At 41.5% G+C, this 15,715-nt stretch overlaps 1 protein-coding gene across 1 annotated transcript in view; it reads left to right on the top strand.

Moving 5' to 3' along the window:
* Positions 1-15,715, top strand: part of ahr2 (aryl hydrocarbon receptor 2) — a 63,109-nt gene that overhangs the window by 759 nt on the left and 46,635 nt on the right. Inside the window, exon 2 of the mRNA XM_018661285.2 lies at positions 7,559-7,746. Coding sequence (XP_018516801.1) covers positions 7,559-7,746 — 188 coding nt within the window. The remainder of the gene's footprint in view (positions 1-7,558; positions 7,747-15,715) is intronic.

Genomic DNA, 15,715 nt, shown 5'->3' on the forward strand with positions numbered 1-15,715 from the left:
CCTATAACTTGTAATTCTTCCATTAAAACAGCATGCATCTGCACTTTAATGTGCTTTTATGTGTTGTTTTGATCATAAAGTTAAAACCTGTACCTTTGCATCATATATACACAAGTGACTGCTCTTTTTTTAGGTGGTTCCAGCTGTGCAAACATCTCCAAACTAGCCAGTCACTGCGCATTACAGCCTGTGTTACATTCTAATAAGGGTGTAGTAGCTTTTTAAGTTGCACTCTGTGTTTGCAATAGTAGCTACATTGTCCTTAGTTGTATCCATAAGGGCTGTAAAGTCTATTTTCCCTGCTGTGGTTGTGCAATGTTGGCGAGCCAGACCGAGGCTCTGTGAAGTGCCAAAGTCCAACAACACTGCAGGGCCTATCCAGCAGTGGAAAATAAAGAAAACTGTTGCTTCAGTTTTATTTAAATCTAATTATACCAAGAGAGACAGCCGGGCTTCCCAGACTGATCCGTGCAAATGTTCTCCCTGCCGCTAGAAATGTGTTTATCTGAGATGTGTTCTGAGGAAATGTCAGTGAGTTTTTATTTTTAGAGTTTTTGTTTGTGAGTGTGCTCCGTAGGCGGGGAGGTTAACAGTGGAGAGAGTGAAACCCCACATCAGTAATACCAGCGTGCCACCTTCTTATGGTTCTACTTGTGAGTTAAGCAGATGTGTACAAGGCATCTTGCCCCCCCGCCCCAGGATTCCCCCTTCACAGTCCCCTGGAGGGCCCCAGACCACAATTTGAGGACGGCTGCTGCACCGGAAAGTCGTTCTTCAGGGTTTCATGTGCAGTAACAAATCCCTTTTTTGCTCAGATGAAGCCCTGAGTTTATTTACTTTATCAGTGTGTCACTGGTTCTTTACTGGAGTTCTTACAAACACATCAGAAGAAGGGTTCTTCATGGGACCTTTATGGTCACGTCAGACATCTCAGGACCCATGAGAACCCCCTCCAGGAACCAGTCCATCATTCTGTAAAGAACCTTTTAGGAAATTATTTTGATGCCCCATATTCTTATGGTTAATCAGAGATCCTTCATGGTTCTCCAAAGCACCATGCTCAAATAGCTCCTTCATGGTACTGTAAAGAACTTTTTCGAGAGGTTCACTAGGCTGGTTTATTAGAGCGCCGTGCTCCAGTGGTTCCTCCTGGTGCTGTGAGGAACCTTTTTAGGGGTTCTCTTCAGCACCATGCTGACATAGTTTTACCCCAGACCCCTCGTGGTGCTGTAAAGAACCCTTCCAGAGCAGAGGAGCTGCTCTCAGCCTCACTGTGATTTTACCAGTTTGTGATTTCTAACTTTAACAAGCCAGACTGAGTGTTAACTGCTCCATACAGAACCACAGGCCAGAGCAGAGAACCACGGCAGAACCCTGCCAGAACCGTGGTTTCGGTGTGTGTGTGTGTGTGTGTGTGGTGCTACCTGCATTAATCATAATCAGGACGGGGAGCGAGAGCGCTCTCACGCAATGTTTCCACGAGGGAGGGAGGGGGGAGAGGGAGGGGAGAGAGGATGGCGTAATCTGAGACTTGCTCTGTTTTTTTTCTCCTCCTCCTCCGACTGCCACAACATACTTTTTTCCTGTCTTTCCTTCTGTCTCTCTCTGTGTTTTTTGGGGGTTGTTTTTTTCCTCCCTCCCTCGACTCAAATTAACATAGTTCTGTGTCACGCGAACGGTTACGTAAGTCTGCCATGTTCGCCCGCCTCGGTTTTTTAGGAAAAGTTGTCTATGGGAGTTTAACTTTCTTTTCTTTCTCTTTTCTTTTAGGTGTGTGTGTGTGTGAGTATGGGGTGGGGGGGGGGGGTGGGGAGAGTTATGAGTGTGTATGCGAGAAAGTCTGTTTAACCCAGAGGCAGGACTGGGGGCGTGGGGGTGGGGTGTTCCAGCCGTCTGCCCCGGGGCAGTTTACCTTTATGTTTACACTGCGCTGTAAAACTAGAACATTGAAATTTATGGTAATGCCTGCGAGGAGGAAGGAGAGACAATTAAACTTTATTCAGCTCCACCAAAGTTACGAAACAAACATGGAAGACGTGATATAAGTAGACAGATAGATACGCTACATGGCCCAAAGTATGTGGACACAAACCCATAAAGCAGCTGCAGGGATTTGTTCCCACTCAGCCACAATTAGTGAAGCCCAGTCACTGTAGAACTGGATTCTGGACTCCAGAAGGACGCCGTGCATGCATTTAAAGGAGCAGCGTGTAGCGTGTTTACTGGCATCTAGTGGTGAGAACACAGGTCGACTGAATACCTGTCCCCTCGCCCCCCCTCCCTGTCCATGTGTGGAGAGTCTACGGTGGCCGTCAGCTGACAAAATGAGGTTTTGAGAGTAAAACTTAAAAATGTCTGAGCTTTAGAACCAGGCGTGCTACGATGCTAACTTACGCCTGAGTTATTGGTCTCATTCCTGCAGTTTTCTGTGAGTATACACTAATAAAAACACACTTAAAGATGTATAATATTTCATTTCTGCCAGTAGATCCCAACATAAATGATCCCTAAAGACAAAAATGTTCTAAATAGACTTTATATTTACTCACTGATTCGTGCACAAAGCCTTTCAGCTGGTGTGTATACAGATCTGAAATTATACTCTGAGTTTCATTACAAGAGTCTGTGTGTTTTTAAACCTTATCATGAAACACATTCATGGACAGTAGCTCATGTTGCAGAGCTTTGTCCTGAACCTCAAATTTCTAGTTTAAAAAGGGGCAAATATCTGCCAACTTACTGTAGTTTAATGCAGAGAAAGGAAATATGATGATGAATCATTCGCCCTAGAAAGAGTTTCCATTTAGTTCTCCTTTTCATTATGGTTGGACATCAAAGATGTGTGTGTTTGAGAAGTTTTAAAGTGAAAGAACAGAAACATAAAAGTGTGTTAAAACAGATGATTTGTGTTTGACAGCAGTAATGACAGAGGCTGGGACAAACTCATGTGGAACAGACGTTACCGCCGCTCGTGTTTCTTGTTGCCGTTTGTGTTTTTGTTTTGTGTCGGTGGAACAGGATTTTGGCAGAGGTCATGCTGATGCATCTCGAGGCCTGGAGCAGGAGACGCGCTGCTTTTCTCATGACTGACATGTGATGGACATCAGTCTCCAAACTTTCACTTCCTGGACTTTGTGGTGACGTCAGGACGACGTCAGAAACACAGAGATGAGACTGAGCTCTGTTGTCTGTTTTATAATTTATGGTTCTGGTTGATTAGGACGGGGACGCTGCATTTCTACTTTTTTATGGATGAATTAACTTCTGAACCTTTGATTTCAAACAGAGTAAGTGTGGAATAATGTCAGCAATATGATGATATATAACCCTTTAATATCTCTTCTATTAATAAAGCCACCATTTCTATATTTTCATCTTTTCTTCACTGTGTTTTTGCAGTGATAAAATACCTAAATTAACAGTGATAACAGAAAATAATGCACATGTGCTAATGTAAACAGAAGGAAAACTACAGCATTAGTAACTGCTGCATATAATTAATCACCATTAAAGAGCTTAATTGCCATTAAATAACAGGGCAGGTTAAAGTGACATAAACCAGAGAATACTTGATGGAAAGTGATTACAGTGATTAATAGTTGCAGCTCTAGATGAGACTGTCTGAGACTCAGCTGTGGACTCTGATATCGGTGCAGCTCTCACACTGTTTTTTTCCCCCTCTGCTGTATCATAACTCCAGTGGGGAACCGATGCCAAAATCGTATTTAGTTTCTTTTGTTCCGCAAAGGTGTCGTCGCCCCGGCGGAGACAAAGTGCCTTTGTGTGAACGCCGGAGGAGGGGAAGGGGGGGGTTGTTTCTTCAAGTCGTCCAACACAATCCTGCACACACACACTTGCACACACACACACACACTCGTACGTACACGCCTCTTCCAGGACAGATTTGGTAGATAAAGCGAGAAGCAACAACACTGGCCGCTCATTGTTCTGGTGGGGAGCTGTGCCGTCAGGAATGCAGCGATAGCCATCTCGCCTCGATTTCAGATATGTCGTGTTCTGGAGTATTATTGGAAGCAGATGTCTTATTTACAGGAGGGGAGTTAAGGGGGGAGGGAAGGGGCTTCGTCCACCTTTTACACATTTATGTTCCAGTTACAGCTCAGACATTCAGCTCATAACCTTTCCCTCAGAGACTGTCTGTGTCTAACACCTGAAAAAACTCACTCATGTTACAGGAAAGTGGCTTTTCCTACACCGGCGATTGTGTTTTTAGACGTTAACCTGTCAGATCTTACATTTAAATACTTTTCTTTACCACACTGCTGCTTATATTTCATCTAAATTTATGTGCCCTTCTTGACACGGGTTGTTATGTTTATTCTTGGAATGTTATTTAAGAAGCATTTTGGTCGTTTTTGTCCCGTGAGATCATGCATCTGTAGATAAAAACATCAGCCACTGGTACATTTCACCACAGTTTGATCTATATTTAACATATTTCACAGCAGGCTGCTCTTAGAACAGAATTATGGGTATATAAAGTTATTTTTAAGCATGTTTTGCTACTGGTCAGTCCATGCTCTAATTCATTTTTGTGCATATTTCATTCAGATTTAACATATTTCACATCAGGCATGAGGTATTCTGCCTCTTACTGTTATTCAAAGAGGAATGTCAGAGATAAAACTCTTTTTCTTTAAATAAATTTAACATATTTCACAGTACGTCGTCTCTTACAGTCCATGTAATGCTATTTTTTCATTTTGAGAGCAGTTATCCAGCCAGTCCTTCTGTATATTACATTTTTTTTTTTATCTCATTGGCTGTTGCATTTTGCAGGAAGTCCACTTTTGCAGTCCAGATATAAGTTGTTCTGCCTCTCCAGAGCAGTTAACCTATAAAATTGTACACGTTATTATTAAAAACTTTGCCCTCTGTCCTTCCTGTAGCTTTATTATTTAAATCTAAAAATCTAAAATCTAAATATACCATATTTCAGAGGAAATCTGCTTTCACAGTTCAGGTATGAATCCTTCTGCCTCCTACTTATATTTTCAGAGGTGTTTTTGGTCTTTTTAAAGAGCTGGTGTTTGTCATATTTCATCTAAATTTAACATATTTCACAGTTGACTACACCTACAGGTGAGGAGGGGTTGATCTTCTTCTTAATGTTATTTTTAGCTGCATTTTTTCACTTGGCTTTTGAATATTTTTACCTAATTTTTCATTTGGGTTTAGCAGATCGTGCTCAGGCTTTAAGTCCAGGGATGAGTTATTCTGCATTAGTTTCTTCCTCTTTTTGAGAGCAGTTAACCTGCAGAACGTTTACTCTTACCATCCAGGTGTGACTTGATCTACTTCTTGATCATATTTTTATTTATTTTGGTTCATTTTTAAGCAGTTAGCAAGTCAAATATTAAAAAATAAAACCTCAGCTGTTCACATTTTCTATCCATTTAAGACCTAGAAAATTATAATTTAAAAAGGCTCGACCCAGCAGTTTTGTTTTCACTTTATTAAAACTTGTTGAAGGATAATTGTGTCAGATTTCTAATTTATATGTTTGTGTTAAATGATAGTAGGTTTCCAGGTCACACAAAACTGGAACGACCCTGTTTGCCCTTGAGCGAGGCAGTCAGCATGAGGGTTTTTGGGTTTCTGTAGTTTTTTCCTCATCTTGGTTGTATTTTAGAGTCAGTTTTCTGTAACATACACTGTCTACATCTTAGAAACGTAAGTCCATTTTTGAGTTCTGAAACAGTAGCTTGACAAAAAAAGACTGATTACTAACTTTTTCTGGAGCTTTCAGCCGTCTTCTTCAGTGGAGTTTGCTCAGTTACACTGTGTGATATGACTGAATGTACTGAGACTACAGATATGAGCCTCCATCCTTTTTGCTTTATGTTGCATTTTAGTGGAGGAGTGTTGCTTTACTTTGTCTTTTAGCTGGAGGTGGACGACCACAGAGTACAGTGTGTTATGTAGAGGTTTTGTTTGGGGGAGGTGGACTGAAATAACACTCATACTGTGTGGGAGCTTCACTGTACTTTTTCAAGTGGAAAGAAGAAGTAAAGATGACTCGAGTCTATTATTACATTTACAGTTTTGTGACGACCTTGAGGGACTGAAGTCAGGGTTAAACTCCTCAGGTCTCGGTGTAAACGAGCAGGATCTCCAGGTGCTGTTTGAGGTGCACCTACACCTTCTCTGTGCAGCGAAGGTCTGGTTTGAGTTAGAGCCGAGAAAGCTAACGGCAGCCACTCTGGTCAGAAAATCCCAAACACCTGATTCTCTATTTTGATATTCTTTGGTTTGAGCTTCACAAATGTGAGCATGTCTCTGCTTTTCTTTGCTGTATATGATGATAAACATGCAACAAATGAAATTAAACATGCTCCTCCAGTAGAGAGAGTGGATGTTTTGGAAGGAGGATGTTGCAGGTAAAAAAAATGGATCTTTCACCTTTCAGTTTGATGTTTTGTGTAAATAAATGTGACCTTTTAAATGTTGTAAATCTGATGTAGGAAGGAAGCTCTCCATTTCCTCTGCCTCAGTGAGTTTGTAAACTGAGAGCTCTGAGTCTATAAATCCTCACATGTGGATAAATGTTGATTTCTCCTGCTGTTTGGACTCTCCTGCAGAGCAGAGACAAGCTGATAAACAAGTCCTGGAACAGGTGACATCAGGCTGCTCACCTGGTTCCCATGGCAACAGTGGATGGAGCTCGACGAGCTCGCGGCCTCTGGAGAGTCGAGGTGGTCCGCGGCTCCTGTTGTTTTTCCTTTTACCTTTTTAATCCTGGTCATCCAGCAGCTGTGAGGAGGGGGGAAATAAACCAGACCTGTGTGGGCTGATTATGGAAACTGATTCTGAGCTGATTAGTGTGATTACCTGAAGACACGGAGGGGCTGTTTTGCACAAAGAGGCGTCATGTTTACAGCTTACGTCTGTATGCGTCTGTGCACACATGAATTACTCCTGTGTCGCAGGAGAATTAGCTTTTTATTTAGATTTATTATATTTAAAAATAGTCACAGGACTACAAAGGACTACAAGTCAATAAATAGCAAGTGGAAGGACGTAAAATGAATTGGCTTGACTTCTAATGATTTGTTAATTCTTCAAATCATTTTGCAAATAAAACTCTTAGATGAACATTTGCTGATTTCCCTTAAAGCATTATGAACAATGCTGTAAATATCTTTGCAATCTTTAGCTGCATCTTTAGCTGCAGGAGCAGAGAGAAAACTCTTCCTCCTGTTGTCATCATCTCCTGCTGTGTGTCTCAGTCCTCGGTGTCACCTCTCTCCTGTTTTATCAGTGTGTTATCTGAATTTATCGCAGCTGCAGTTGCACTGACGCACACACACGTCAGAATACAGAGCTCATGTAGCCTCCAGCTTGTTTGTTGTGCTCATCATGACCTTTCTTAATCAACTCAAGCGCTTGACTTTTAAGAGAAACTGACCTTTTAAAAATGTGACTGAGATTTGGAGGAAGTTTTCTCAGGTTAGACAGTTTTCTATCCTTATTTTTAATCTGTATTTTTGTCCTGCGTTGCTGTGTTTTAACGACGTCATCTTTCTTGTGTCTGCAGCCCCAAACCTCCACCTCCCGATGGCGCCAAGTCCAACCCGTCCAAACGCCACCGCGACAGGCTCAACAGCGAGCTGGACAAGCTCACCAGCCTGCTGCCCTTCACCGAGGAGGTCAGGGCTCGGCTCGACAAGCTGTCTGTCCTCCGCCTCAGCGTCGGCTACCTGAAGGTCAAGAGCTTCTTCAAAGGTGAGTCTGGAAAACGACCACGTGTTCATCAAGAGCCAGGTTCTCCGGCGATGTCTGGATGCTGTATCACTGCTGGAAAAAGATGGAGGAAGTTGTTGCTGTTGTCTTTTCTTCCTCTTTTTCTTTCTAATGTTCTTTGAGGACCTTAACCTCGTGCTGCTGCAGCCGTTATGTCGATGCATTGCAGCGATGAGGCGTTCAGGTGCCGAGGCCGGTGTCGCCACCCGTGGTTCCTGTCTGGAAACAACACGTTGTTTTTTGTTTTTCGGGCTGTGATTTATCAGCTCTAGCGATCACAGGATGTCAGGATGTGTCTGATTCACTCTCAGGAGGTGACGATGATTTATTCATCTGATCTGTGGTGATTAATCAGACATATCGCAACGTCAGGAAAACTGAGAATAACGGAGTTAGAAATAGTTTTAAGTTTGTGGATGATGGATTTTTTCTGAAGCCCAGTCCTGTGAGAATTTATTTGCAGGCTGTGTGGGAGACAGGAGATGTTTCGTGGGTGTTTACCACCTCTTGTTAGTTTCCTGTGAGAAGCCTAGTTCATGGAAACTCTGCAAAAAAACACTTTACCAGTTTATTTGAAGCCTTTTTTTTAACTAGGTTTAGTCCCATGGAGACAAACATAACAGTTTCAAACATCCTGCATGTATTTAGCCAAGAGGTACGAGCCTCTCTCTGCGGCCGATACTGGAGGAGGATTAGATATTAAAATGCTCAAAGGGCAAACGTCTAGACTGCATTCAAAATCCTGCACACATTTTCATACACACTTTAAGCTAATTCTCACCAGTGGCACAGGGACGGAGTCACAGAACCAGAAGCAGCACATAAAACACAGGATTTTTGGGGGAAATGTCTGAGAAAAATAAATACATTTTAACCTAAGGAAGTAGAATAAGTGCTTTTCAAGTAACATTTGGATCTAATTTGAGATACCAGGCTAAGCTTGGAGGGTTACGAGGAATTCCAGTCTCTTGTTTGTTTTCTAAATGTTACTGTAAATCTCAAAACAACAATTACAGAGAAGTACTAGAAGAAGAAATAAACTCTGAGCTAAGGATAAAACAGAGGAGGAGTGATGCTCTCTAACCTCCGTTAAAAGACAAATCTCTCCACTGGGAATGAGTAGATTATTTATACAGAAAAAAAACACAAAGTGAATTCTGCCCTATTTCTGTCAAGGGGAGGGTTGAAGCTCAGAGAGGTTATTCCAAGTTTCCATCGAGCTTCCTCACATTGTTCTGTGACCTCTTTTGAAAATAGCAGCGATTAGATCCAGACAGCCTGAAAGACGAGGTTCCCATTTACAGTAAATGGAGGTGTGTGTGTGTGTGTGTATGTGTGTGGTCGTCACCAGCTGAGAGGCTATATCAGTGCAGGCCTGTGAAATTTGGCCCAACTCACTTACCGTATATTTGGAGCCATCCTCCTCAGCAACAGGGAGGTGTGAAGTGGAACGAAAGGAGGCGAGCATTTCTCTGTAAATGTTGTCAGGGAGATGATCTGTACACACACACATGGTCTGTGTGTGTGTGTGTGTGTGCATATTAGCATGCACCTGTTCTGTGCTGTAGGTTAAAATGCTAATATACACATGTATGTCCTGAATGTGTGAACAGATGGTACTTACAGTGTGATTTGTTTAGATTTGTGCAGAAGCTTAAAGGAAAACTGTGCAAATGTTCATTTATTTGTTGATCAGGAAGTTTTGATTAGTTTTTAAAGTCATTCACAAAGCCTTAAAGCCAAGCATTTCCTGGTTGCAGCTTCTCCAGTGTGAGGATTTGCGGCTTTGCCCTGCTTTGTATCTATGTAAACTAAATGTTTTATAGGTTTGTTTGATTTGGAGATGACACCTTGGAAAATGTGATGTGTGGTTTCTAGCGGCAGATGTTGGTGGATGTGACGGTGTTTTTGTTTGCTGCTTGGCTGTAGATATCATCACTGAGAGAAAAATATGCAGCCAAATTAAAGTGGACTGCAGCAGCTAACAAACTGAATGAGTGCCAGTGCAGTTACTGTGGGTGTGGGCTGTTTATTTTGGTCTGATTCTATTTTCGATGTAATTGCGAATGGAATTCTGAATGGAGCTGATGAGAGGAAATGTAAACATCCTTTAAAGCTGCAAAATCTGATTTTTCAGCCACGTGCGAGCAGTGGAAACGTCTTAGAAGTTGATATGATGTAAATGTTTTATTGAGCAGTTCACTTGGAGCCGTGTTTGTCCAGTATTTCCTCTCTTTCTGCTCTGGTTTTGGTCTCCACCACCTCCTGAGTTTGCAGCTGCTAAATGCTCCACTATGTTCACCAGCTGCTCTCTAACTGTGTCTGTCTGCTGTTTGCTGCAGCTGAGCATTTAGTGTACTGTGACTTTTTGGAGCTTTTATTCTGAAAATCACGCTATGGGAGCTGTTGTGGTCCTGATGGATAAACAGTGAGCTGAACTCACTGTAAAGCCCTGTAATAATCACAAATATTGATTTAAAAAAAGACAACACGCAAACAGAAAAGCAGAAGGTAGCAGCTTCTCAGATTAGCTTCTGTTCCAACATTTACATCTGCATTAGTTAATAAAGCTGTGAAGTCAATGTCAGCTGTAGTTGACACAATCAGTAAATACTTCCAACACAAATCAAAGCTGTAAACAAAGTCGTCAGAGCCGACTGACACGTCTAGTGAGGAGGTGATATATCACCGAACACTGGAGTAATAAAACTGCTGCAGCGTTCACTTTGTTGGCTGGAGAACGAGGCCTTCATTGTTGGAATCAATGGGAGTTTTTGTTCCGAAACGAGAGTTCAGGCCGCGAACTGAGCCAGAAATCTCTGGCAAGTAATCACTGACTCACTGGCATTGACTAAGAACCCTATCAACCCCCTGCAGTCATGTTGTGGTCTATTTGTGCTCTGAGAGTTAAGAAACTGACTTCTTGCCTCTTTGATGTGTCTGCAGAAACAGAGCGCTCATAACCGTTCTCATCAAAACAAAAGGAGTTTCAGTCGTCTTTTTTTTCTTCTTCTTCTTCCTGTTGCCAGAGGAAACAGACATCAGAGCTCCTTGCTTTGGATTCATCAATTATTTGGCAGCGTCGGTCACTTAGTGTCGGCTGAACAAATGCGTTTGGAGTCGGCGGAGGGAGTCTGGTTACTTTCAGGCTGCGCTGTCAGTGAGTGGGCTGCAGCCGATTCACTCAGGGGGCTTTTATTTTGAAAGGAGATCAGAGGGATGAGGGAGACAGAGTTTTGGTTCAGATTCAGATTTGCTGTTAAAGCTGTTCAGTAAAATGAAAATAGCAGATATTTTCTGCCACCAAAGTGTCAAAATCAACAGCTTTTATGTGTTTTATATTGTTTTAAATTGAATAAATTAGGGGTTTGGACTGTATTTGAAGACTAAACGATTGTTTGACTCATCCAAAAAAAATCAGGGACAGATGGATTTATAATAATCACAGTCGCTGGTTGCAGCCATCTGCTCCAGTAAGGACAGGACAGTGGAACCAGTAGGAAAAAAAAGTACAAGATAAATTTGAATTAGTTTGAATATGAATTTGTTTGGCTTATTCAGATGCAATAACAAAATTAACTTAAAGAGCCATTTAACGACCTATTTTGGTTTTAATGCACTTCTTTCACATATTAAAAAAGGCTTAATGTGCAGTTACTGCTGTAAATAAAGACCAAAATCAGTTGGTAGAAGAATAAATAAGTCAGAAAGTGGATTTAAACAAAATTATTTGATCTTATTTTTCCAAATAAATCTTTTAAATGTTCTAGTTTTTTAATGTTTTCCTGCAGTTTGTGCTTTTCCAAATGAAACTTCTGCTCTAAAGTTAATTTTAACCAAAAAATGATGCATCAGACTGAATCGCCGTTTTGTTTTACTTCATCACACGTTAATCTGTTTTTGTGTTGCTGTCAGCTGAAGTTACACAAGTGGTAATGTAATATTGTCAGATGATTTAATGCTTGTTCTTTCTGTTAGTTAACATACAAAGACTCGTACCGCTGCATGCTGTTTGTTGATTTTGTTTTTGTAGCTGTTTTTCTGGCTCTATGGAAACAGCAGAGAAAGCATTGGCATTGATTTTAATAGTGGAATAATCACTTCGGGTCATTTTTTAAAAGAAAAAATGCCAAAAATCTGTAGTTCTGGTTTCTCAGATGTGAAGATTTCAAGCTACTCTTTGTCGTTCATGACAATAAAGTGAATATCGTTCGCTTTCCTGACGTTCTGTGGACCACACAACTCGTCGACTAATCAAGAAAATACCGAAATTGATCATTAGTTGCAGCCATGTGTCGACATAAGAAGAAGGGTTTTTACATGGTTTCACACAATGAAATACAAATCACACTCCTCTTATGTATGTGCTTATCTGGTAAAATACATGTTGACATTTACGCCTCAGATATGTACAAATTAATCAAATTATCCCTCATTATCCAGCAAAGTTTAGCACTTTTATTTTCTAGCAACCTCGCCTGGTAGCTACTAATTTTCTTTCTGATTGCAACACACTCAGCAGTGATTATTTATTAGTGTTATTACAGGTTGACAGGTTGAGAACAGATTTATCAACAGGGAGAACAAACGTGCTGTTTTCGCTGCAACATGTTGCAAAAACTAATGCACAACATGCAGTAGACAGAGGTCTGACTTTTCATAATAGCTATTGAGAACACTCACATACAAACACCTCCACCTCCACCCATTTCTTGGCCACTGATCCGTCACTCTCCCTCCCTCCGAGCCCCGCCCGTTTCCTGTGGCGGCCCCTGCAGCACCCCGGGGCCCCTTTTCCTTCAACTGTTCAGGCTTTTCCTCCTCGGCTCCCTACGTCTGAAGTTCACAGCTCCCCCCTCGCCCCTCCGCCCTCCTCCACCTCAAACAAACGCTGCAGGACTCCAGTGTGTTGTTACAGCAGGGAGGCCTGTTTGCACGGCAGGCCTGCACCGGGACAACTCAGGGCTTTATGCATTCATGAAACTCCCCAACACACACATCCATACACCCAATTTTACTTCTTCTTCTTCTTCGCTCCTTCAAAGGTTTCTTTTAAAGCTGACTTTTAGTGCAGGCATCAGACTTCATTTGAAGTGCATTGTGGCTTTTTTAAGTATTAAAAAGTCCTCATTACTGTTGCTTTTGAGGTTTTATGTAATGACAGGTTTGTTTGTCCACCTTTAGATGAATCCAGAGATCATAATGGACTCGGTCTGCTTTACTGAAACCAGTCCTCCCTTAATTTCCTGGTATCTTTTTCGTCATTCCAGCTGATCATTTATAGTTTTCATCAATTTTATGAGCTTTGTTCTGCAGAATATGGGCTGTGAAGTCAGTTTTCTCTCATAATCTGATGTATTTTCTGTTGTTTGGATGAGATAATGCAAAAGAAATTAGCGATAGGTGTGCAGAGTATACTAAAATAATAACCTGTCCTTTCTTTGCCTCTCTGTAGTCGTGATAATAGACCTTTCTTATTTTAAAACATTAAACATAAAATACTTTTACTGTCAAATAAAAGCTGACATCAAAGTCAGGAAATTATTAAAAATGTAGATGAAAGCACAAGTACAGACGGTCAAATTAGTAGTGAAAACAATAAAAAAGAAGACATCATGTAAAAAGCGAGTCCATAAAGCTGAGTTTTACAGGGTGATCTTTAAAAGGTAAAACTGATACTGATATGATGCAGCTGCTCCACACAAGATTTTCATGTTGAATTGAAGCCGTGTTCTCTGCTTCGGTCCAAATTAAATTCTATCAGTGCGGTCGCTGGAGTCAAAACCCAAAATGTTTCCCAAACAGCAACAACTGACCACAGACCAGGAAAAACAGATTTAATGTTCTGACATTACAGCAGCTCGTAAGTAGAGATGCACCAGTCCAGCTTTGTCCCCAGTATGTAAACAGAGTCAGGCTGTTTACTCCACAGTCCAGAGGAAACGTTGCAAGTTCAGCATCAAACTTTATTCCTTTTCTCACCACCAGCTGTCTCCTGCTTCTAGTTCTGTCGCTTCTTTTCTTCCACTGAAGTTAGCATGCTAACCAGCTAGCGGGCCGTCTCGTCACTCGTCTGGCCTCGCAGCAGGATTTATATCAGAGCAGTGAAATACTGTCTGCAGTTCACTTCTGCTTGAGGCAACCACATGCAACATTAGAATAGTTTTATCGGTCCTGTTTGACACAGTTCTCATGATGCACGAGCTATAACTTGATGAGCTGTTGCTCCAGACAGTCTTTAAAATGTCTCCTGACTTTGTTGACTGCTTTGTTTTGTTCGACCAACAGTCCAAAACCCAAATGTTTGATTTTTGGATGATGCATGACCCAGAAAAGCATCACATTTAAGAAACTAAAAAGGAAAGTGTTTGGTACATTTGCTTGGAAAATAACAGAGGAGAGAGGAAAACTTTTGATTGGAATGGCTGGAGGATCTCCTACGACCGTCTTTGGACCCCAGTGATTGATCGATAGTGAAAATATCAAAGCTTCTCCTGTTGATTCTCACAAACCTCTCACTAAAACACATCATTGTTGACATGTTGTAGATATTTTGCAGACATTTCCTCACTTTGATTCGTCGTTGTGGATGATATTTTGTAAAATCATGTTTGGAGAAGCGGCCACAAGAGCGGCGACAGGACAGGAAGTGGCTTCGGTATTCTTAGCCCTTGAGCCTTAGACTGAGCTTTTCCAAAGTTGGCATCTGGGAAAATAAGCATCTTTTCCATGCAGAAGTGCAACATGTGGACAAACCCAGCATTTCGACGCTCACACAGACGTTGATTCATCGCTTTAAGTTCTAAAAAAGTCTAAACAATGGGCTCAGAAGCGTATGTGAGAGATAGTGGCTGAGAAAGAAAGCGCTGTATCTTCTCTGCTCCTGACAGACGTGAAGAATCTCCTTTGTTAGCTGCTCGGAGAAGCTGTCCACAGGCTAGTAACGCTGCTCTGTGCTGCTGTGTGTGGCCTCTGTGCAGTCCAGATGCTGATGGCAGCAGGAGTCTCTCAATTAGATTATTCTTCATGAGGAATTCGGACGAACCACAAGACCTCCAAGGCTGAGAAAGTCGAACAAAGACATGCTGCCTCCACTGTCATTTAAACACAGGCCTTTTTGTCTGCTGTGATAAAGACTTGGATAAATAAAAAACTTCAATCAGCCACCTTGAGTTTTAGAGCACAATAGGAGCTCTAATGGAGGGATGGATCCCTGCCAGAGTGGCTGAGCTTTTAATCAAACCCACACTGACATGCTGGTTGATTGTCGCTCTAAAACATGGAAATGCATGAAACAAACATTAAAAGCTTCACAGGTGGTTTGTCCCCCCCCTCTGCAAAATTAATGGATTAATCCTGGAAGGCTGTAGATGTTGCACACTGATGATTGCCAATGAGAATTTGGTTGGTTGGGATCTAATCGACTGGACCTCTCATTCTTCATGGATAGATGTGAATGCCTGGCTGCCCACATCGCAATTAAAATTGATTTCTCTGGTGTGGAAAATACCCGAGCCAATCAGTGATTTGTAGGCAGGATTAAGAACAGGGAAGTCATTTTACTGTGCCACAAGTGGCCACAAATTAAATCAAGATATTTCCTCTATTTTCAGGACAAACATTAACTTGAGGCCAAAATAATTTCCTCCTTCCAAACACAACACCAGACTGAAATATAAGTGAAACTAAATGGTGGTTCAGCCTCATTACCAGGCCACCAAACTGCAGCAAAACATATTCATCTGAAATCCGGCATTAATCGTTAAATTTGGTTGTTAAATTTCTAATATCATTCAGCCCAGGTGCATTGAAACCTTGTGTTAATAGCTTACCTGAGCTTTGGTATTGTTTCTAAATCAATAGATGTTTCCGATGTTAAATCGGGCTAAAATGTCCCAAAACATGTCCTAGAAATGCCACAAAAAGAGAATCAAACTTGTGTTTCCACAGT

Source organism: Lates calcarifer, linkage group LG7_2 (genome assembly GCF_001640805.2).
Source record: "Lates calcarifer isolate ASB-BC8 linkage group LG7_2, TLL_Latcal_v3, whole genome shotgun sequence".
In the NCBI taxonomy this organism is placed as follows: Eukaryota; Metazoa; Chordata; class Actinopteri; family Centropomidae; genus Lates; species Lates calcarifer.